Raw genomic sequence first — 21,713 nt, forward strand, 5'->3', positions numbered from 1 at the left:
GGGTCATATGGTAGTTCTATATTTAGTTCTTTAAGGAACCTCCATAATGTTCTCCATAGAGGCTGTATCAATTTACATTCCCACCAGCATTTATTGTTTGTAGATTTTTTGATGATGGCCATTCTGACTGGTGTGAGGTGATACCTCATTGTACTTTTGATTTGCATTTCTCTAATGATTAGCGATGTTGAGCATCCTTCCATGTGTTTGTTGGCAATCTGTGTGTCTTCTTTGGAGAAATGTCTATTTAGGTCTTCTGCCCATTTTTGGATTGGGTTGCTTGTTTTTTTGATATTGAGCTGCATGAGCTGCTTATAAATTTTGGAGATTAATCCTTTGTCAGTTGCTTCATTTGCAAATATTTTCTCCCATTCTGAGGGTTGTCTTTTGGTCTTGTTTATGGTTTCCTTTGCTGTGCAAAAGCTTTTAAGTTTCATTAGGTTCCATCTGTTTATTTTTGTTTTTATTTCCATTTCTCTAGGAGGTGGGTCAAAAAGGATCTTGCTGTGATGTATGTCATAGAGTGTTGTGCCTATGTTTTCCTCTAAGAGTTTTATAGTGTCTGGCCTTACATTTAGATCTTTAATCCATTTTGAGTTTATTTTTGTGTATGGTGTTAGGAAGTGTTCTAATTTCATTCTTTTACATGTAGCTGTCCAGTTTTCCCAGCACCAGTTATTGAAGAAGCAATCTTCTCCCCATTGTATATTCTTCCCTCCTTTACCAAATATAAGGGGACCATATGTGAGTGGGTTTATCTCTGGGCTCTCTATCCTGTTCCATTGATCTATATTTCTGTTTTTGTGCCAGTACCATATTGTCTTGATTACTGTAGCTTTGTAGTATAGTCTGAAGTCAGGGAGCCTGATTCCTCCAGCTCTGTTTTTCTCTCTCAAGATTGCTTTGGCTATTCGGGGTCTTTGTGTTTCCATACAAATTGTGAAATTTTTTTGTTCTAGTTCTGTGAAAATTCCTATTGTTAGTTTGACAGAGATTGCATTAGATCTGTAGATTGCTTTGGGAAGTACAGTCATATTCATAATGTTGATTCTTCCAATCCAAGAACATGGTACATCTCTCCATCTGTTTGTATCATCTTTAATTTCTTTCATCAGTGTCTTATAGTTTCCTACATATAGGTGTTTTGTCTCCTTAGGTAGGTTATTCCTAGATATTTTATTCTTTTTGTTGCAATGGTAATGGGAGTGTTTCCTTAATTTCTCTTCCAGATTTTTCATCATTCGTGTATAGGAATGCAAGAGATTTCTGTGCATTAATTTTATATCCATCTACTTTACCACATTCATTGATTACCTCTAGTAGTTTTCTGGTAGCATCTTTTGGATTCTCTATGTATAGTATCATGTCATCTGCAAACAGTGACAGTTTTACTTCTTTTCTGATTTGAATTCCTTTTATTTCTTTTTCTTCTCTGATTGCTGTGGTTAAAACGTCCAAAACTATGTTGAATAATAGTGGTGAGAGTGGGCAACCATGTCTTGTTCCTGATCTTAGTGGAAATGGTTTCAGTTTTTCACCATTGAGAATGATGTTGACCGTGGGTTTGTCATATATGGCCTTTACTATGTTGATGTAAGTTCCCTCTATGCCTACGGTCTGGAGAGTTTTTATCATAAATGGGTGTTGAATTTTGTCAAAGGCTTCTTCTGTATCTACTGAGATGATCATATGGTTTTTCTCCTTCAATTTGTTAATATGGCTTATCACATTGATTGATTTGCGTATACTGAAGAATCCTTGCATTCCTGAGATAAACCCACTGGATCATGGTGTATGATCCTTTTAGTGTGCTGTTGGATTCTGTTTGCTATTATTTTGTTGAGGATATTTGCATCTATGTTCATCAGTGATATTAGTCTGTAGTTTTCATTTTTTGTGACACGTTTGTCTAGTTTTGGTATGAGGGTGATGGTGGCCTTGTAGAGGGAGTTTGGGAGTGTTCCTCCCTCTGCTATATTTTGAAAGAGTTTGAGAAGGATAGGTGTTAGCTCTTTTTTTTTTTTATTTTACAAATTTAATCAGTTATACATATACATATGTTCCCATATCCCCTCCCTTTTGCGTCTCCCTCCAACCCTCCCTATCCCACCCCTCCAGGCAGTCACAAAGAACCGAGCTGATCTCCCTGTGCTATGCGGCTGCTTCCCACTAGCTATCTACCTTACGTTTGGTAGTGTATATATGTCCATGCCGCTCTTTCACTTTGTCACAGCTTACCCTTCCCCCTCCCCATATCCTCAAGTCCATGCTCTAGTAGGTCTGTGTCTTTATTCCTGTCTTACTCCTAGGTTCTTGATGACATTTTTTTTCTTAAATTCCATATATATGTGTCAGCATACAGTATTTGTCTTTCTCTTTCTGACTTACTTCACTCTGTATGACAGACTCTAGGTCCATCCACCTCATTACAAATAGCTCAATTTCATTTCTTTTTATGGCTGAGTAATATTCCATTGTATATATGTGCCACATCTTCTTTACCCATTCATCCGATGATGGACACTTAGGTTGTTTCCATCTCCGGGCTATTGTAAATAGGGCTGCTATGAACATTTTGGTACATGTCTCTTTTTGAATTATGGTTTTCTCAGGGTATATGCCCAGTAGTGGGATTGCTGGGTCATATGGTAGTTCTATTTGTAGTTTTTTTTTTTTTTTTTTTTGCTGTACGCGGGACTCTCACTGCTGTGGCCTCTCCCGTTGCGGAGCACAGGCTCCGGACACACAGGCTCCGCGGCCATGGCTCGCGGGCCCAGCCGCTCCGCGGCATGTGGGATCTTCCGGGATCGGGGCACGAACCCGTGTCCCCTGCATCGGCAGGCGGACTCTCAACCACTGCGCCACCATGGAAGCCCTATTTGTAGTTTTTTAAGGAACCTCCATACCGTTCTCCATAGTGGCTGTACCAATTCACATTCCCACCAGCAGTGCAAGAGTGTTCCCTTTTTTCCACACCCTCTCCAGCATTTATTGTTTCTAGATTTTTTTGATGATGGCCATTCTGACTGGTGTGAGATGATATCTCATTGTAGTTTTGATTTGCATTTCTCTAATGAGTAAAGATGTTGAGCATCCTTTCATGTGTTTGTTGGCTGTCTGTATATCTTCTGTGGAGAAATGTCTATTTAGGTCTTCTGCCCATTTTTGGATTGGGTTGTTTGTTTTTTTGCTATTGAGCTGCATGAGCTGCTTATAAATTTTGGAGATTAATCCTTTGTCAGTTGCTTCATTTGCAAATATTTCCTCCCATTCTGAGGGTTGTCTTTTGGTCTTGTTTATGGTTTCCTTTGCTGTGCAAAAGCTTTGAAGTTTCATTAGGTCCCATTTGTTTATCTTTGTCTTTATTTCCATTTCTCTAGGAGGTGGGTCAAAAAGGATCTTGCTGTGATTTATGTCATAGAGTGTTCTGCCTATGTTTTCCTCTAGGAGTTTGATAGTGTCTGGCCTTACATTTAGGTCTTTAATCCATTTTGAGCTTATTTTTGTGTATGGTGTTAGGGAGTGATCTAATCTCATACTTTTACATGTCCCTGACCAGTTTTCCCAGCACCACTTATTGAAGAGACTGTCCTTTCTCCACTGTACATTCCTGCCTCCTTTATCAAAGATAAGGTGACCATATGTCCGTGGGTTTATCTCTGGGCTTTCTATCCTGTTCCATTGATCTATCTTTCTGTTTTTGTGCCAGTACCATACTGTCTTGATTACTGTAGCTTTGTAGTATAGTCTGAAGTCAGGGAGCCTGATTCTTCCAGCTCCATTTTTCGTTCTCAAGATTGCTTTGGCTATTCGGGGTCTTTTGTGTTTCCATACAAATTGTGAAATTTTTTGTTCTAGTTCTGTGAAAAATGCCATTGGTAGTTTGATAGGGATTGCATTGAATCTGTAGATTGCTTTGGGTAGTAGAGTCATTTTCACAATGTTGATTCTTCCAATCCAAGAACATGGTACATCTCTCCATCTATTTGTATCATCTTTAATTTCTTTCATCAGTGTCTTATAATTTTCTGCATACAGGTCTTTTGTCTCCTTAGGTAGGTTTATTCCTAGATATTTTATTCTTTTTGTTGCAATGGTAAATGGGAGTGTTTCCTTGATTTCACTTTCAGATTTTTCATCATTAGTATATAGGAATGCAAGAGATTTCTGTGCATTAATTTTGTATCCTGCAACTTTACCAAATTCATTGATTAGCTCTAGTAGTTTTCTGGTAGCATCTTTAGGAGTCTCTATGTATAGTATCATGTCATCTGCAAACAGTGACAGCTTTACTTCTTCTTTTCCCATTTGGATTCCTTTTATTTCCTTTTCTTCTCTGATTGCTGTGGCTAAAACTTCCAAAACTATGTTGAATAAGAGTGGTGAGAGTGGGCAACCTTGTCTTGTTCCTGATCTTAGTGGAAATGGTTTCAATTTTTCACCATTGAGGACGATGCTGGCTGTGGGTTTGTCATATATGGCCTTTATTATGCTGAGGAAAGTTCCCTCTATGCCTACTTTCTGCAGGGTTTTTATCATAAATGGGTGTTGAATTTTGTCAAAAGCTTTCTCTGCATCTATTGAGATGATCATATGGTTTTTCTCCTTCAGTTTGTTAATATGGTGTATCACGTTGATTGATTTGCATATATTGAAGAATCCTTGCATTCCTGGAATAAACCCCACTTGATCATGGTGTATGATCCTTTTAACGTGCTGTTGGATTCTGTTTGCTAGTATTTTGTTGAGGATTTTTGCATCTATGTTCATCAGTGATATTGGCCTGTAGTTTTCTTTCTTTGTGACATCCTTGTCTGGTTTTGGTATCAAGGTGATGGTGGCCTCGTAGAATGAGTTTGGGAGTGTTCCTCCCTCTGCTATATTTTGGAAGAGTTTCAGAAGGATAGGTGTTAGCTCTTCTCTAAATGCTTGATAGAATTCGCCTGTGAAGCCATCTGGTCCTGGGCTTTTGTTTGTCGGAAGATTTTTGATCACAGTTTCAATTTCAGTGCTTGTGATTGGTCTGTTCATATTTTCTATTTCTTCCTGATTCAGTCTTGGCAGGTTGTGCATTTCTAAGAATTTGTCCATTTCTTCCAGGTTGTCCATTTCATTGACATATAGTTGCTTGTAGTAATCTCTCATGATCCTTTGTATTTCTGCAGTGTCAGTTGTTACTTCTCCTTTTTCATTTCTAATTCTATTGATTTGAGTCTTCTCCCTTTTGTCCTTGATGAGTCTGGCTAATAGTTTATCAATTTTGTTTATCTTCTCAAAGAACGAGCTTTTAGTTTTATTGATCTTAGCTATTGTTTCCTTCATTTCTTTTTCATTTATTTCTGATCTGATCTTTATGGTTTCTTTCCTTCTGCTAACTTTGGGGCCTTTTTGTTCTTCTTTCTCTAATTGCTTTAGGTGTAACGTTAGGTTGTTTATTTGAGATGTTTCTTGTTTCTTGAGGTAGGATTGTATTGGTATAAACTTCCCTCTTAGAACTGCTTTAGCTGCATCCCATAGGTTTTGGGTCGTCGTGTTTTCATTGTCATTTGTTTCTAGGTATTTTTTAACTTCCTCTTTGATTTCTTCAGTGATCTCTTATTTATTTAGTAGTGTACTATTTAGTCTCCATGTGTTTGTATTTTTCACAGATTTTTTCCTGTAATTGATATCTAGTCTCATAGCACTTTAGTTGGAAAAGATACTTGATATGATTTCAATTTTCTTAAATTTATGAAGGCTTGATTTGTGACCAAAGGTATTATCTATCCTGGAGAGTGTTCCATGAGCACTTGAGAAGAAAGTATATTCTGTTGTTTTTGGATGGAATTTCCTATAAATATCAATTAAGTCCATCTTGTTTAATGTATCATTTAAAGCTTGTGTTTACTTATTATTTTTTTTTGTTTGTTTGTTTTTTGCTGTACGCGGGCCTCTCACTGCTGTGGCCTCTCCCGTTGCGGAGCACAGGCTCCGGACACACAGGCTCCGCGGCCATGGCTCGCGGGCCCAGCCGCTCCGCGGCATGTGGGGTCTTCCGGGATCGGGGCACGAACCCGTGTCCCCTGCATCGGCAGGCGGACTCTCAACCACTGCGCCACCAGGGAAGCCCCCTTATTTATTTTCATTTTGGATGATCTGTCCATTGGTGAAAGTGGGGGAGTTAAAGTCCCCTACTATGATTGCATTACTGTCAATTTCCCCTTTTATGGCTGGTAGCATTTGCTTTATGTATTGAGGTGCTCCTATGCTGGGTGCATAAATATTTACAATTGTTATATCTTCTTCTTGGATTGATCCCTTGATCATTATGTAGTGTCCTTCTTTGTCACTGTAATAGTCTTTATTTTAGTCTATTTTGTCTGATATGAGAATTGCTACTTCAGCTTTCTTCTGATTTCCATTTGCATGGAATATCTTTTTCCATCCCCTCACTTTCAGTCTGTATGTGCCCCTAGGTCTGCAGTGGGTCTCTTGTAGACAGCATATATATGGGTATTGTTTTTGTATCCATTCAGCCAGTCTATGTCTTTTGGCTGTAGCATTTAATCCATTTACATTTAAGGTAGTTATTGATATGTGTGTTCATATTACCATTTTCTTAATAGTTTTGGGTTTGTTATTGTAGAAGTTTTCCTTCTCTTGTTTTTCCTGCCTAGAGAAGTTCCGTTAGCTTTGTTGGAAAGGTGGTTTGGTGGTGCTGAATTCTCTTAGCTTTTGCTTGTCTGTAAAGGTTTTAATTTCTCTGTCAAATCTGAATGACATCCTTGCTGGGTAGAGTAATCTTGGTTGTAGGTTTTTCCCTTTCTTTACTTTAAATATGTCCTGTCACTCCCTTCTGGCTTTCAGAGTTTCTGCTGAAAGATCAGATGTTAACCTTATGGGGATTCTCTTGTATGTTATTTGTTGCTTTTCCCTTGCTGCTTTTAATATTTTTTCTTTGTATTTAATCTTTGATACTTTGATTAATATGTGTCTTGGCATGTTTCTCCTTGGATTTATCCTGTATGGGACTCTCTGCACTTCCTGGACTTGATTGACTATTTCCTTTCCCATATTAGGGAAGTTTTCAACTATAATCTCTTCAAATATTTTCTCAGTCCCTTTTTTTTTTCTCTTCTTCTTCTGGGACCCCTATAGTTCCAATGTTGGTGTGTTTAATGTTGTCTCAGAGGTTTCTGAGACTGTCCTCAATTTTTTTCATTCTTTTTTCTTTATTCTGCTCTGTGGTCGTTATTTGCACTATTTCATCTTCCAGATCACTTATCTGTTCTTCTATCTCAGTTTTTCTGCTATTGATTCCTTCTAGAGAATTTTTAATTTCATTTATTGTGTTCTTCATCGTTGTTTGTTTGCTCTTTAGTTCTTCTAGGTCCTTGTTAAACGTTTTTTGTATTTTCTCCATTCTATTTCCAAGATTTTGGATCATCTTTACTATCATTACTATGAATTCTTTTTCAGGAAGACTGCCTATTTCCTCTTCATTTGTTTGGTCTGGTGGGTTTTTACCTTGCTCCTTTATCTGCTGTGTATTTCTGTGTCTTCTCATTTTGCTTCACTTACTGTGTTTGGGGGTTTCCTTTTTGCATGCTGCAGGTTCATAGTTCCCGTTGTTTTTGGTGTCTGCCCGCAGTGGCTAAGGTTGTTTCCGTGGGCTGTGTAGGCTTCCTGCTGGAGGGGACTGGTGCCTGTGTTCTGGTGGGTGAGGCTGGATCCTGTCTTTCTCGTGGGCAGGACCATGTCTGGTGGTGTATTTTGGGGTGTCTGTGATCTTATTATGATTTTAGGCAGCCTCTCTGCTAATGGGTGGGGTTTTGTTCCTGTCTTCCTAGTTGTTTGGCATAGGGTGCCCAGCACTGTAGCCTGCTGGTCATTGAGTTGAGCTGGGTGTTTGTGTTGAGATGGAGATCTCTGAGAGAACTTTTGCCATTTGATATTATGTGGGGCCGGGATGCCTCTGGTGGACCAATGTCCTGAACTCAGCTCTCCCACCTCAGAGGCTTAGGCCTGACACCCGGCCAGAGCACCAAGACTCTGTCAGCCACACGGCTCAGAGGAAAAGGGAGAAAAAGAAAGAAAGAAAGGAAGAAAACTAAACTAAACTAAACTAAAATTAAATTAAATGAAAATAAAATTTAAAAGTTATAAAAATAAAAAATGTATTATTAAAAATAAAAAAGCAATTAAAAAAAGAGGACATCCAAACCTAAAAACGAATCCACCAGTGATAACAAGTGCTAAAAACTACACTAAAAAAGAAAACAAAAAAAAAAAAACACAAAAAAATGGACAGACAGAATTCTAGGACAAATGGTAAAAGCAAAGCTACACAGACAAAATCACACAAAGAAGCATATACACACACATCCACAAAATGAGAAAAAGGAACAATATATATATTTTAAAAAAAAGGAAGAGAGCAAGCAAATCAATAAACAAATCTACCAAAGATAATAAGCTCTAAATACTAAACTAAGATAAACATAAAACCAGAAACAAATTAGATGCAGAAAGCAAACTCCAAGTCTACAGTTGCTCCTGAAGTCCACTGCCTCAATTTTGGGATGATTCGTTGTCTATTCAGGTATTCCACAGATGCAGGGTACTTCAAGTTGATTGTGGAGATTTAATCCTCTGCTCCTGAGGCTGCATGGAGAGATTTCCCTTCTCCTCTTTGTTTGCACAGCTCCTGGGGGTTCAGCTTTGGATTTGGCCCCGCCTCCGTGTAGGTCGCCTGAGGGCATCTGTTCCCCGCCCAGATAGGACAGGGTTAAAGTAGCAGCTGATTAGGGGGCTCTGGCTCACTCAGGCCAGGGGGAGGGAGGGGAAAGGAATGTGGGGCGAGCCTGCAGCGGCAGAGGCCAGCGTGACGTTGCAACAGTCTGAGGCACAACGTGTGTTCTCTCTGGGAAGTTGGCCCTGGATCACGGGACCCTGGCAGTGGCAGGCTGCACAGGCTTCCGGGAGGGGAGGTGTGGAGAGTGACCTGTGCTTGCACAGAGGCTTCTTGGTGGCTGCAGCAGCAGCCTTCGCATTTCATGCCCATCTCTGGGGTCTGCACTGATAGCCGCAGCTCGCACCTGTCCCTGGAGCTTGTTTAGGCGGTGCTCTGAATCCCCTCTCCTCATGCACCCCAAAACAATGGTCTCTTGCCTCTTAGGCAGTTCCAGACTCTTTCCCGGACTCCCTTCAGCTAGCTGTGGCGCACTAGCCTCCTTCAGGCTGTGTTCACGCAGCCAACCCAGTCCGCTCCCTGGGATCTGACCCCCTTAGCCCGAGCCTCAGCTCTCAGACCCCACCTGCCCCGGTGAATTAGCAAAGCCTCTCAGGCTGGTGAGTGCTGGCTGTCAGCGATCCTCTGTGTGGGAATCTCTCCGCTTTGCCCTGTGCACCCCTGTTGCTGCGCTCTCCTCCGTGGCTCCAAAGCTTTCCCCCTGCCCACCCACCATCTCCACCAGTGAAGGGGCTTCCCTGTGTGTGGAACTTTTCCTCCTTCACAGCTCCCTCCCAGAGGTGCAGGTCCCATCCCTACACTTTTGTCTCTTTTTTTTTTCTTTTCTCTTTTGCCCTACCCATGTACGTGGGGAGTTTTTTGCCTTTTGGGAGGTCTGAGGTCTTCTGCCAGCATTCAGTAGGTGTTCTGTAGGAGCTGTTCCTCATGTAGATGTATTTTTGATGTATTTGTGGGGAGGAAGGTGATCTCTACGTCTTACTCCTTTGCCTTCTTGAAGCTGAGAAGGTGATCTCTATGTCTTACTCCTCCGCCTCCTTGAAGCTATTTTTTTTTTTTTTTTTTTGCGGTACGCGGGCCTCTCACTGTTGTGGCCTCTCCCGTTGCAGAGCACAGGCTCTGGACACGCAGGCTCAGTGGCCATGGCTCATGGGCCCAGCCGCTCCACGGCATGTGGAATCTTCCTGGACCGGGGCACGAACTCGCGTCCCCTGCATCGGCAGGCGGACTCTCAAGCACTGCGCCGCCAGGGAAGCCCGAAGCTATCTCTTGCATGACTTATTTTTAAAAGTCATTTTGAGTTGCATCTCTTAAAAAGTTTCATTTTCTAACTATTTGTGGCTGGCATATAGATATGCAATTCATTTATATATATTTACCTTGTATCTAGTAACCTTATAAAACTCACTTATGAATTCTAACCAATTATCTATATATGCTTTTAAAATTTTTCTATGTACAAAATCTATGAATCATGCCAGTTGTTTTTCTTTCCAATATTTTCATCCTCTGTATCTTTTTCTTGCCTTCTGTACTGGCTAGGACTTCTCATTCAAAGTTGAATGGAAGTGGTACTTTTACCCTCTTCCCAGACAATGAAGGAACATTAGAGCATTTCAAGTTCACTTACCCACTCCAGACGTATATGCTATTGTCATATGTTTTAGTTTTTTCTGTATTTTAAATTCCATAAGAGTTTATTATAATTATTTTATACATTTAATATTCATTTAGATTCACTCATAGATTTACCATTTTCATTGCTCTTCATTCGTTCCTGCTTTTTTTTTTTTTTACTTTCCACTTGTGATAATCTTCTTTCTGCACAAAGAACACTCTCTAGTATTTTCTTTTGTACAGATCTACTGGTGACAACTTCTCTATTCATTTGTCTGGAAGCATCTTTATTTCACCTTTATTTTGGAAGGATATTTTTGCTGAGTATAGAGTTCTAAGTTGACAGTTATTTTCTTTCAACACATTGAAGTTACCATTCCATTACCTTCTGGCTTTCATTTCTGCTGTTGAGAAGTAAGCTATCTAACAGTGACTCCTTTGAAGGCAAGCCTTTCTTCTTCTTTGGCTACTTTTAGGATTTCTTCTTTGTCTTTGTCTTTTGCAGTTTTACTATTGATGTGTCTAGACGTGGATTTCTTTTCCTTTATATTGGTTGTATTTGATGGAATTCTTAAATCTATAAATTAATGTCTTTCATCATTTTGGAAAATTCTCAGCCACCATCTCTGCAAATATTGTTTCTTCCCATTCTCTCCCTCCTCTCCTTCTGAGATGCTAATAAAATTTAAAATATATTAGGCCTTTTCACTCTATCCTCTCTATCTCTCACCCTCTCCTATATTTCACTTCTTTTTGTCTTTCCATATTTTATTTTGAATGGTTTCTTCTGATTTCCAGGTCACGTTCTCTCTCTTATGTCTAATCTGCAGTTAAATCCATCCATTAAATTTTATTTCTAGAATTTTCATTTGTTTTTTTTAAAAAATCAAGTTATCTGCCAATACTCTCAACCTTACCTTTTATCTCCATGAATCTAGTAAGTATAATTATTTTAAAGGCTATGTCTGACAAATCCAGTAACTAGATCTCCTATCTGTGTCTGTTTCAAACGTCTACTGTTTCTATAGGTGTTTTCCTGTGTATCTGCTTATTTTTTATTGTATGCGTAACTTTGTATTTGCAAAATTATTTGTAGAAATAATGTAAGGCTTAGGATAATGTTATCTCCTTCCAGGGATGATTAATGTCTTCTTTGGCCTGGAACCAGTGATATCAGCACTCTCAGATCACCAGCATTCTAGGACTACCTCAATCCAATTTACAAGATTGGGATGGTCGAAAGATGAGCTACAGTCTCTGAGAGAGCCTACAACAGGTTCTTCTGTTCTACAGTAGTGGCCTTTAAAATTCCAAACCAAAGCAAAAATGTTTCAACCTACTTTAGCAATCCCTGGACATGAATCTCTATGGCTTTGGTCTTTCTAGGTTTTCAAGTATGGCTCAGCTTCTTGGTCTCTCAGCCTTACCCTCTTTAATCAGTACAAATACCCAGAGGAAGAAGCACATCTAAACACCAGCTTCACCTTCCTGGGACTTCTCTTCTGGTTCTTGCCTGGTAATTTTTGCTATCTTGTTAGCTCTCTAGAGTCTACAGGCAGATGTGTCTTATGTTTTGTCTAACTATTTTAACATATCCTAGTGGGAGCATTGTTCTGATTACCTAGGATGCCATAACTAGAAACAGAAGTAAATATTTAAGTATTGATGATGACAGATAATGAATGAATAGTGGTTGAAGGGACTGTGGAAGCTTTTTAAAAATGGATAGAATCGTGGTCTGAATCAAGTAATATTGACCTAAGGGATAACTGTTGGATTAAAAACTTGAGGGAAAGCCCTCTAGGTTTCATCTAAGTTGCTATTACTAGGCCGCTTACCTATCTTTGCTGAGGATGTAAATGTATACACTAATTCAATTTATTCAGATCTATTCTATGCTTCCTCTTTTGGTCAACAAGCATTTACTAAGCAACTACATGCTAGACTCTCTTCTAGAAATTTGGTAATTTGATAATAAGTGAGAAGAGATACACATAGAGCTTGGTTATGAAGGAAAGAGAGTCAGAGAGGGAGAGTTTGATAACATAGGGAACACAAAAAATATACTGGCATAAGATTCTGGAAGGGGGTAATGGGATTAAGAACAGGTGGAGGAGCTAGCCCTGAGCAGGAAAATGCCACTTCTTACTTGAATTTAAGGAAATAGCGTGAAAGTAGGTATGGATACTATTAAACTCACAGGGTTTAGGAATTTGCAAGCTTGTATCTGTTAAGCTCAATTTTCCAGGAGAGGTAGGAGGCAAAGTTAAATATGGGATGAGGAGCCTGATGTGAAGTCTTAGAATAACTAATGAGAGGGTTATGGGGGAAGAAAATCTAATTAGAAACACAAGCAGTGGTCCAATCCACACTATTACATGATTTTTCTCTAGCAATGTTCAGTAGCCTGGATATAGGATAAATGGCTAAATTTATCCAAGATTAGGAGTTTATAGAGTATATATGGTGGAAAGACAATGGAGCAGAGATTGAACAGAATGACAATATGGTCTAATTTGGACAGAAAATGAAGCAACACACGAGGAAGGTGATAGAAAAAAGTTAAGAGAGATGTCAGGAGCCTAAAGGTTTAGGCATATTAAATTATTAGGCATGCTAATTTTTATTCTAAGTAGGTCCTGAATGGCCACTGAAGTAGTTTGCTGGAGTAGAATATAAATGCTGGATGTTGGAATTGAGATGACAAAGGGTATTAGAGGCTAGGTCAGTGTTTCTTAACCTTTATTCACCATTGTTGCCTTAAGTTGCCTTTTTACATATTTTTTCCTTAATTACCCCTCCTCCCCAAAGAAGTTTTTTTTTTTTTTAATATTTATTTATTTATTTTGGTTGTGCCAGGTCTTAGCTGCAGCACGTGGGATCTTTGTTGCGGCATGCGGGCTTTTTAGTTGCAGAATGCATGTAGGATCTAGTTCCCCCACCAGGGATCGAACACGGCCCCCCTGCATTGGGAGCATGTAGTCTTACCCACTGGACCACCAGGGAAGTCTCTCAAAGAAGTTTTAAAACCACAAATATACTGTGTATCTGTTTATCTGTTGTAATATGTTTTACTCCCCCAGAACCAATTTTCACACCCTTGAGGGTGACCTCCCCTTTGTAGAAAACTCCTGGGCTAGGGCGCTGAATGGTGGCTCACATGCCTGCTGAAGTAACTTTGCTGAATGTCAATTCTTATTGTCAGGCTCCTTTTTCACATGACAGAAAATGGTACTCAGGTCTCACTGAAATATTAGTCAGTAAAATTCAATATTTCACTTGATTTTATGATGTCAAGGAACTTATCTTTTGAAAATTCTTTGGAACTTAATATACTTTTGGAATATATTTAGGTTGCTAATAAATGCTCACTGAACAGTTTAAATGCTGTTGAACAGGCATTTTGTTTCATGGGTGTTAATTATGGATACTGATATGGGGAAGAATATTTAACATGAGAAACTATTTACATTTTATTTGGTCCATGTTTTCCTATTCACAAAAGACTAAATTGTTTACTACTGCTTTTTTACAACTTGTCACTTGGGGGCAGCAAAAACGTTTAGGAATCACAGAAGTAGGACAGCATTTAAATAGTAGGACAGATAGGCACTGTATTAGGCATGGTAAGGAAATAAAAATAGAAAAAAATCACCCGAACGCCTTGCCTCAAAAGATATCATAGTCTAGTAGAGGGGAAAAGACATTGAACATGAATAATTATAATACAAGATGGCACAGGATAAGTGAAATGAGAGGCACAATGTGCTATAGGTATTCAGAAGAGGGACACATCAAAGTTGGCTACAGGGAAGTAGTCAAAGGTTCATGAAAAATAAGCATTTAAGTAAACCTTGAAATATGACAGGTAGCAATCTACAGGGAAAACCTTCCCAGTTAATAGAATGATATGAAGTAAGGAAGGAAGTGGTGAAAAACTCAGGGCATTTTGGGGGAAATACAGACTACACAGTTGACCCTTGAACAACATGGGTTTGAACTGCGGAGGTCCACTTATATGCGGATTTTTTTCAATAGTAAATACTACAGCACTACACGATCCGCAGTTGGGTGAATCCCCAGATGTGGAATCATGGATATGGAAAAACTATGGATACAGAGGAACCATGATATGGAGGGCTGACTTTAAGTTATACATGGATTTTTTTTACTTCACAGAGGGTTGACGCCCCTAACCCCCGTTTTCAAGGGTCAACTGTAATTTGATGTGTTTAAAATACCTAGTACTTACACAGAGGAGCTGAGAGACATTTGGAAAGGACAGCAACCAGTTATGAATATTGGGCTAAGGAGTCTGGATTTCAGTCGATAAAAACAATCCATTAAAGGGGTATATGAGGGACAGTGACAGGGCAGAGAAAGAGGGAAAGAAACACAGACAGACATATACACATATGCAAGCCATGTCCAGAGGTGTGGTTAGATAAGATTGATTTGGCTGTCAGCTCTGTTAGGTAGAGTGAAGAACATGAGCCAGATATGGGATTAGGTGCTAGAGACACTGGGCAAACAATAGCAGGACACGAACAGTTTACTGTCTCTTCTCCACTAGACATATTTGGGAGGCCCAGAAGGGTTAAATAACACCCTTGGGCTTTCATTTTCCCACACAAAAATAGGCCTATGACCATTGGTCTAATGACAACAGAAACAAAATGTCTATGTTCAACAGTGGCCATATAAAAATGTAAGAGAAGCAACTCCCAGCTTTCTTCTGATACCTAAGAAAATAGAAAAGGTTTCTCATATCTCTCAGCTATTTCAAATACTTTCTTTTTTTTTTTTTCGGTACGTGGGCCTCTCACTGTTGTGACCTCTCCCGTTGTGGAGCACAGGCTCTGGACGCGCAGGATCAGTGGCTGTGGCTCACGGGCCCAGCTACTCCGCGGCATGTGGGATCTTCCCGGACCGGGGCACGAACCTGTGTCCCCTGCATCGGCAGGTGGACTCTCAACCACTGCACCACCAGGGAAGGCCTCAAATACTTTTTATTCAAGGGAGCCTGGATCTGTGGTTGTATCACATATAGCAGTAATAAATAAGTGATAATAAATCCTTCATACTTCCTAAAGTGACCATTATGGATTTCCAAGCTACTAAAAATACAGCACTAACAATAAAAATTAGTTCTAGACACTGATATTTAAAATATGAGCCTTGGTTGACAAAGAATAGAATAGTGATTAGATATCTAATTTTCACTTTTCTTCTATGAAGTAAAAACAACAACACACACCTATACTCCTAATATATTTAGAAGTAGCCCAGAGTTTAGTTTAACTATTTGATTAGTTATCACCAATTCTCCATTCCAAACATTCAATAAAACCCAAAAGCTTGGGACTACACCATCTGACTGCTAAATTAATTTACACAGTACATAAAAAGCCAAGCCAACTGAGCAAGTTATCCTACAGCTGATCACTCTTCTCCTTTGCCTTCTTATTCTATATCTTACTGTAATAGTTTTATGAATTTAATGGTTTATATGGCTCTCTTAATAGTCTATTTGCTCCATGGGGGCCAAAGCCATGTCATATCTATCTCTCTATCTCTAGCACCTAGACTAGTGCCTGATACATAACTGGCATGCACATGCATGTGTACATATGTGTGTTTGTGTGAGTGAGTATGTATAAAGGATAAATGATTACTTCAAGGTAACTGACCTTAGAAAGATTATGAGAGAAAAGAGAACTACTTTGACAACCAACATTGTACTATCTCATGGAAAGTTACTTGAAGAGGAATTCTTACCTGGCGTGTCATTACGAAATATGCATACATTGCCATGGCACTTCCATAAGTGATGAAGTAGGTAACTGGCTCCATGATGTCCCAGGAATATTCCCACCAGGTAAGCCGGGCCAAAATGCCAAACTGTGTGGCCATGTAGGCAAGTCCACCCCATAGCACCAAAGTGGTCCTCTTCTCAGCTTTTCTGCTAATCTCAATTCGTACCTACAGGGCACACATGACTGGTCAACTGTAAAGCATTTTGACATAGAACCAATTTTAAACTCTTATTTAAACTGTTCAATGTTCACTAAAAAAACAGGGCTTGTAATCAAGATATAAGTTAGTCTCAATTCTAGGAAATATAGTTTGTCTTCCTAAATAATATCTGTAGTTTTTACTGAGTACTATTTTATAGGAATAACATTTTTGATACACTTGTGTTTTATGTTTCATCCTAGAAGTAGCTGAAAATATGGTGAAATTATGGGAGTGAATAAGTTAGTTTCAGCGGGTCTTTATCCAACCACAAGATTGCTTTCTTTGAAAGAGAGAAATAAAAACATGCCAATGTTCTCTCACTGTAGCGTACAAGATTTAATCTATCATTAGTTTTTTACTCAAAAGGTCTACTAGGGGCAAAACAGCACAGTGGGTCACAGTATGGACTCTGGATTCAGAATGGCTGAGTTTAGGCCCTGATCTGCACATTACCATAACTTCCTTAATGAGTTGTTCTGAGGATTAAATAAGAGAATACAAGTAAAATACTTAGGACAATTCCTAGCACATAGTAAATATTCAATAAGGGATGATAATTATTATGCTATAGTTGGTACATTTAAAAATGCTTTACATTTTGAAAATACCAGATTTAAATTTCATCCCCCTTCACAACAGTTCCTCAAATTTAATTTATCCAACATTTCTAATGGTCTTAAATTTAATGAAAACAACCTTGAGATATGTGTTCCTTACTTTTAAAGAAATCAGAAAAAGCACAGTATTAAGAGTATTTGTTCCCTTACTTAATCTCTAATATAGTCTGGTTTCTTAAAATGGAAATACTTGTATTTTTATTTAAAAAAAAGATGACACATGTTCATTGTAAAACACTTAGGAAAGTGTAAAGAAGAAAAATCATTCATAATCCTACTATTCTATTAGCATTTGGGAATATGTTCCCTCTAATTTTTTTCTTTGTATATATGTGTGTGAGTGTGTGTGTGTGTGTGTTGTGTGTATGGCTATATGCATAATACACTTAAAAACTGGATCATAGTATGCACTAATATACACATTGTTTTGTAATTTACTTTTCATAAAATATGAAGTGTTTTCTGTAGAATATTAGATTTACATGATTGTTTTTAACAGTTGCATAATATTCCATATAATATTAATTCTTAAGTTGGCTAAAATGATTATGCACCTCACTTAGAACCCTTCTTGATCAGCAATTATTCCAATCTTTGTTGTAAAAGTAGTAAGTCTGGTTAAGGGCAGTACAGTTAGAGGTCAAAGCTCTATGTCCATTATCAAGGCTCCAAACTATTCCTTTTTAAGTCCTTTCTTAGCTTTAATCAGAAGCTTTTTATGATTCAGTTCCCAAAACTAGTGGACTAGTTTGATTGACACAATGCAATCACACAAAACTCGGAGGGAAAAGAAGCAAACATATATGCTCTGGAAAAAACACTGGTGAAGAGAATAGTGTGAAATTTGAATCTGCACCTTTTCCAGGGGCGCCAGTTGTTCTTTGAGATCTTCTAATCTTTCGATAAGCTCCCTTTCCTTGTTTAACTGGTGCTGCTCGATGCACAAAGTAGTGTATAACTGCTGGACCAGTGTCTTTACATCATTCAGTGTTGCTGCGTTTTCATAGCTTAAGAGGTCTGAAAGAAAAAGATTACATTTAAAAAAATTGTATGCCTTAAATGAAGAGTTGCTATTCCTAGGGCTATTAGTGATAAGAACAAGGCAGATTCATCCACTATAGGGGTCCCACCTTCAGTGTTAAACTGAAGGAAAGGGATAGTTCCTTTTTAAAAAGGAAGAGTCTATAAATCCTAGAGAGTAAACTCATATTTGGGCAACTTGAAAATTTTGAAGCCAACATCCACCATTATATTCTTGGAAGTATAAGTGCTACAAATGAGGCTACAAGTAATAATAATCTTCATTAGATAAAGACAAAAAATTTAAAGTAATATGTCAAAAACTAGTAGAGAGGTTTAGAATTAATCTGATTATCATGCTTATTAAAATTCTGATCTATAATTTATCTGTGGTCTTGCCAATTGGTCATTTTTTCCCTTTAGTAACTAACACTTAAGGAAAAAATATACAGTATTTCAAATTTGCAAATACAAGGGTATAAATAAAAATACCATTATCTTAATAATCTTAGCCCCTATATACCTTCCCCCTAGCATATCAATTTTTATTTATTACTGTTGGGCAAAGACATAGAATAGCTGTATGGGTCTCAATATCAAGCTTGAAAGGGCATGAAGTTATGAGAATAACTGAAAAGGTAAAAGATTAAATAATTCTTTGATTCAATATCCTCTTCTGTGAGTAGCATGTGCTTCCAGAAATCTAAAAATTATGTTTTGAAAATTTAATAAAAAGTCAGCTGATCTCAGCTGTCAAATAACTTTTTAAAAAGCACCAGAAGTAAAGCTTTTGTTTTAGAATCTTATTAGACTTAAATGTGACATTTTGTTAGCTACAGCAGAAGGTCAGCCTTTTTCTAAGTCAAAATAAGCCACAGTCAGAATTAGTCATGTGTGTATTTCAAATATTCTTCAAGGATGTCCTTTAGTACAGTTATCACAGAAATTCAATCAATAAAAAAATTCAAATAAGGGTAGCAAATTGGATTAGAGAAGAGCTGATATAGTAAAATGGGACATAGCACCTAGCACAGTATCTTGCACGCTTCAATGAATGTGTGCTGCATTAATGGGAACAGATAAAAGCAAGAACACTTGGAGTTCTAGAAGTCATCTACGTCAACAGAGTCTGCTTTGCACTGAAGTTGCAGCTCACATTCACACATGGTTCTACACTTTCCAAAGTTACAAAAAGAGAAAACTGCACTCTAGAATGTCATAGTGAAGTGGTAGAGTCTATGCCTCCTGACCCCCAGGCCTGGAACTGAGTTATGAGGCTTTTACTTTGTCAACATTAATATTTCCCCTGCAAGCTCAGTCCTCTTTCTTTTTTTTATTATTTATTTTATTTTTTGCTGTGTTGGGTCTTCGTTGCTGCACACGGGCTTTCTCTGGTTGTAGCGAGCGGGAGCTACTCTTCGTTGTGGTGTGTGGGCTTCTCACTGCGGTGGCTTCTCTTGTTGTGAAGCACAGGCTCTAGGTGCGTGGGCTTCAGTAGTTGTGGCTCACGGGCTCTAGAGCACAGGCTCAGTAGTTGTGGTGCACGGGGTTAGTTGCTCCGCAGCATGTGGGACCTTCCCGGACCAGGGCTCAAACCTGTGTCCCCTGCATTGGCAGGCAGATTCTTGACCACTGCGCCACCAGGGAAGTCCTCAGTCCTCTTTCAAAGGTAGGTATGAATTATCTATGGTAAACAAAATCCTCTCACATATATTATCCCATATTTATCCTCATGGCAGCATATAATCCACAATTTATAAATGAGGAATTTTGAGTCCTAGAGAGATAGGATTAACAAACATTTTGTATTAGGTACTGATCTATTCACTAGAGAGGGGAAAAACATCAAATATGAGGTGGTTTCTCTCCTTAATGAGGTCTAATAATGATATTCACAAAGCTGCACGGCTAGCAGGGAGTGGGAAAAAGATCTTCTGACTGGTAGTCCAATGACTTTTCTATTCCATGTCCTTTCTTTTTCCATTTCTACTTTCAATACCATAATTACACTGTATTTGCTTAGAAATCCAAGGAGGGAGAAAAGGAGGGAGGAAGGGAGGAAAGAAAGAAGTGAAGAAAGAAGGAAGCAAGCAAACAAACTAAACAGATCCTCTCCTCTTCCTTTTCCTAATGAAGCACACACGTTAATGATCAAATATGTATAGACAATCATAACCTGAAAATCTATAATATCTGAAATCAGGCTTGGTATTTGTTTTATAAAAGAGTTTATATTAGAATGTCATTCATCAAAGACTTATTCTTTTAAAATTAATATTCATATTACAGGTTCTCCTGTGTAGAAAATTTATTTTTTATATCAGTCTTTTCTTTCATGGCTTCTTCTGTGTTTTATGTTATAGGTAGAAACATATTTCTCACTCCAAGTTTGTAAAACGATTTCTCTTTTGATTTTTTTCACTATGATAAATTATAAAATAAGCAGCTAAGTGAATGATAATATACATTCATACAATGTAATACATAGCAGCTGTGAAAAAGAATAAGGAATTCTTTATATTCTGGTATTTTAAGATCTTCAGAATACACCGTTAGGTAAGAAAAGCAGTTTGGTGGTTTTATACCTTGACATCTAGTTAAACTGGAATTATGTTTCCCCATATATCCCCAATTCCCCCAAATTCCCTGTATGGTTCTGAATTAGAGTTAGCCAAAAGAGAGATTCAAGTGAGGTTTTAGAAAGCAGAAGTGAAGCAGAAGCCATCGTGCTCTGAAGGTTGTCATTAGTAGTGAGAGACCGATGCAGAGGTGCCTGGAGATGCCAGTGTGTGCCTGCTCTCCCTGGCTCTGCATCCAGCTCTTTTTTCTCAACTGCCACCTCTGATGATTAATGGCAAATCCACGCCCACAGCCAGATGCAGCTTTCTAAAGCTGTGCTGTCCAAAACAGTAACTGTTTGCCGTGTGTGGCTATTTAAATTTAAATTAATTAAAATGAAATAAAATTTAAAATTCAGTTTCTCAGCCATACTAGCCACATTTCAAGTGCTCAATAGGCACATGTGACCGATGGCTACCATATTGGACAGTGCAGAAATGGAACATTTTCATTGTCACAGAAAGTTCTAGGGATCTCTCTACCAGCCCTCCTTTGTTAATTCTTATCCTAGTAGTTGGATGCACTTGAATTTCCAGGTTCCCTGGCAAGCTTTGATTTGTCCACATGTGCCATCACTTCAAACTTAGTAACTTTTCTCTGATCTTCCAAGCTCCCCTTTACAGACACTTACTGCTTTACCTTCATCTACAACTGTACAAAGTCTCATTCCTATAATAAATCTTTTATTCCACTTTATTCACATGCTTCTGCTTCCCCAATTGAACCCTGACTAACATGAAGAGTATATGTATGATATGCTATTATTTGCATAAAAAGGGAAAAAAGATTATGCATTCACATTTGCTTATGAATGCACTGACTCTCTGATAGGAAACAAGAAACTAAGAACAATGCTTGCTGGTAAGAGGAGAAAAGGGTGGCTGTGAAACAGGGCTGAGAAAATCTTTTCCCATATATTCTTTGACTTTGGGAGTTGAACATTGTGAATGCATTACCATTCAAAACAAATAAAATTTAATGTGCTACAACATACCTTCAAACAGCAATGAAAAGACTATAAAATGATAATTCATAGGAGATCAATCTCACAATGTCCAGTTCTAGACCTGGCTGAACACAGAGTTGTTATCTTT

General features: G+C 38.4%; 1 protein-coding gene across 1 annotated transcript in view; it reads right to left on the reverse strand.

The window, feature by feature from the left end:
• Positions 1 to 21,713, reverse strand: part of MCU (mitochondrial calcium uniporter) — a 226,649-nt gene that overhangs the window by 7,475 nt on the left and 197,461 nt on the right. Inside the window, exons 5-6 of the mRNA XM_060091983.1 lie at positions 17,837 to 17,997; positions 16,124 to 16,327 (exon numbers count right to left, since the gene is read on the reverse strand). Coding sequence (XP_059947966.1) covers positions 16,124 to 16,327; positions 17,837 to 17,997 — 365 coding nt within the window. The remainder of the gene's footprint in view (positions 1 to 16,123; positions 16,328 to 17,836; positions 17,998 to 21,713) is intronic.

The sequence above is a fragment of the Mesoplodon densirostris genome, chromosome 1 (genome assembly GCF_025265405.1).
Source record: "Mesoplodon densirostris isolate mMesDen1 chromosome 1, mMesDen1 primary haplotype, whole genome shotgun sequence".
NCBI classification, from domain to species: domain Eukaryota; kingdom Metazoa; phylum Chordata; class Mammalia; order Artiodactyla; family Ziphiidae; genus Mesoplodon; species Mesoplodon densirostris.